The 2,630-nt window shown below is 35.8% G+C and overlaps 2 protein-coding genes across 2 annotated transcripts in view; both read left to right on the top strand.

Annotated features, from left to right (window-relative positions):
- LOC121813352 (high affinity immunoglobulin gamma Fc receptor IB-like) overlaps positions 1 to 649 on the top strand; it is a 15,607-nt gene extending 14,958 nt beyond the window's left edge. The window contains exon 5 of the mRNA XM_042217077.1: positions 528 to 649. Within this exon, the coding sequence (XP_042073011.1) occupies positions 528 to 649 (122 nt within the window). The remainder of the gene's footprint in view (positions 1 to 527) is intronic.
- Positions 650 to 1,029: 380 nt separating this feature from the next.
- On the top strand, positions 1,030 to 2,549 carry LOC102305196 (high affinity immunoglobulin gamma Fc receptor IB; the record flags this gene model as incomplete). Its single annotated transcript, XM_042217078.1, is given in 3 exon segments — positions 1,030 to 1,088; positions 1,430 to 1,696; positions 2,039 to 2,549. Coding segments are annotated over 3 exon segments (613 nt in total), but the record flags the coding sequence as incomplete, so codon positions are not given.
- Positions 2,550 to 2,630: the final 81 nt, after the last annotated feature.

Genomic DNA, 2,630 nt, shown 5'->3' with positions numbered 1-2,630 from the left:
AATCTCCAACTGTGAGCGTAACTTTCCTTTTTCTGTAAAACATATTCAGTATTTTGATGATTTTGGTGATGAGCCTTGTGCAATGCTGTTTTCTGGCCAAACACAAAGCATAGCAGGATTACATGCAAAGTCTGATAAGAAGAAATACAAATTCATTCAATGACCACATTAGGCTGTGAAGTTTTAAAGACATGAATGCTGCTCAAACCCTTTGCAGAGTTTCCAAACCACACAGCGTCTCTATATTCATATTTATGTAACTCGCTTATTCTTTTTTTAATCTTAGTGTTTCAGCCTGACAAACTATCTGCAGTACAACCACAACACTTCTCGAACTGTGTGAAAAGAGGCTGTGAATTTGTTTTGTGAGGTTTATTTAATGACTACTAAGGTCATGATTTTTTTTATCCAGGGGAGCATTGAACATATACTAATTTACATGAAAGAACAGGATTAAAAAAAGATTCAGTACAGGTTAGCAATCTAAGCAGAGATGACTACACCACTTTCTCTTCGACCATCTCCAGTTTCTAAGCGAGCTGAGAAACATGATCTCGCCGGCAAATTCTGGGTCTGCTTCTGTCTTCAGGACATGCCTGAAACACTTAATTTAGGAGGTTCCCATGAGGTGTCCTTTCAGATGTCCTGATATGTTCAGCTTAATATATATTGTTCTCTCTTAAATACCGTATACTTAAAGCAGAAATATATTTATTAAGTTGGAAGCTGATGGACAAGTCACAGTGATCCAGTCAAATCTGATATATTATTATAATATTATTTATTTTTTGGACCTTTTGGGAAGGGTAGGTTTATAAACAAGTTCACTGACAACATATTACCATCAAGACTATAGTGTATAATTCACATTATTTTGTCATAGCCTTTAATTTTGCATTCAGCAAAATTCCCTCCAAAGTCTAACAAAGCCATAAGATCACCTGTGGGTCAAGTTGAGTTATATTTTATTTAAATGTGTCTTTTATTCACTTATCTTTTAAATTGTCACATGTTATTTGTTTCTTCAGTGATGAATACCTGGCTGCTGCTGGTGATACAAATTTGGGATAGTTGTGATGCTCAAACAAGTAAGTGAAAGTTAATTTGATTCCTTTGCACAATTTAGTAACTTTCTGATTAATGTCAGTCAGGATTCTATGTTTGATTTGTTAACCCATATGGAAAAGAAATAGTAAAAACTTATATGTGATTACTCATGAAAGTGGCCACTTTGTCATTACTTTCATATATTGTTTTAGTAAGTATCCAAAACATACAAGTTTCATTATATAATTTTTCAAGGGATCTCATATCTGTTTTCATACAAGTTTCACACAAGACAGATACAAACTTTATAAGATTTATATATATCTTTTCCATATGGGAATTGTCACTTGACATATTTTAATGTCTTTCTCTTTGTCAATAGAGTCAGCTTTTCCTCATGTTGTTCCAAACACTTCTCAGCACTATGAATACAGCACAGTGTCTTTTGACTGCAAGGAGTTTGATGTGTCTCTTGGATGGAAACTAATGAGGAAAGCAACAGATGTTGATACAGCGTGTGGGACTAGCTGGGGAGTTTTCAGTGGGTCCATTTGCATCTTCAGAAATGTTTATATTGAAGACAGCGGACAGTACTGGTGTGAGAGCGGAGATGGAAAGAAAAGCAGCCCTGTCAACATCACCATTTCACGTAAGTTTATTGTATCTGTGTTCAATGACATTTATGTTTATGTTGGTAAAGAAATCTGTGGTGAATTGCATATTAAAATGTGTTTTATGAGCTAAAGTACACCACCATACAGAGAAATCAGCTAAATATTCTGATAATTATATATCTGCTAAGTGTTGGCCTGTGCAAGTGAAAAAAAGAAAGAAAATTAGAGTTCAACAAGGGTGTCACAGAAAAAAAAATGATAACATATACTGCACATGAAAGTGCTCAAATCCTATGAGAAACAGGTTTCAAACACATGATTTTCATTTGTGTCTAGCTATAAACGTCTAATTATACCATATATTATAATTATAACAGCTGGTCCTGTGATCCTGGAAAGTCCTTTAATTCCTGCGGTGCAGGGAAACACTGTGAGTCTGCGCTGTAAAAACAGCACAGATTTCACCAAAACCTCCACTTCCATATCCTTCTATAAAAATGGCATCTTTATCAAGAGCATCTCCACCAGCACTTTGATCATCCGCAATATCAACAAGTCTCATGAAGGACTCTACAAGTGCAGCATCTCAGGAGCTGGAGAATCACCTGAAAGCTGGCTGGCTGTCAGAAGCAGAGACAACACAGGTGAGAGCACACATTACTAGTATACAGAAGTGTGTGTGTGTGTGTGTGTGCGTTGGTGGTGTAATGTATTTTGAGATGTGTTTCAGGTCACATACTTTTCAGGCTGTTAGAGGCCTACACTTCATATAAAATATGGACATATATTAATCCCCCACTAAACGTTGGAACTCAGTTTGGTAGACAAAGAGACAAATAATTACTTCTTCAAAATGAGAGACAAAAGCTTCCAACCAACATTGGAGGGTTTGTTTCTGTAAAGACACTGCAAAACTGCAAAAAACCAAGAACAGGCATTTTGGGAAAAAATCTTAGTGCCTTATATTAC

The sequence above is a fragment of the Haplochromis burtoni genome, unplaced genomic scaffold (genome assembly GCF_018398535.1).
Source record: "Haplochromis burtoni strain Fernald_Lab_line unplaced genomic scaffold, NCSU_Asbu1 Contig_1575, whole genome shotgun sequence".
NCBI lineage: Eukaryota > Metazoa > Chordata > Actinopteri > Cichliformes > Cichlidae > Haplochromis > Haplochromis burtoni.
This window is presented reverse-complemented; position numbering and strand designations above follow the sequence as displayed.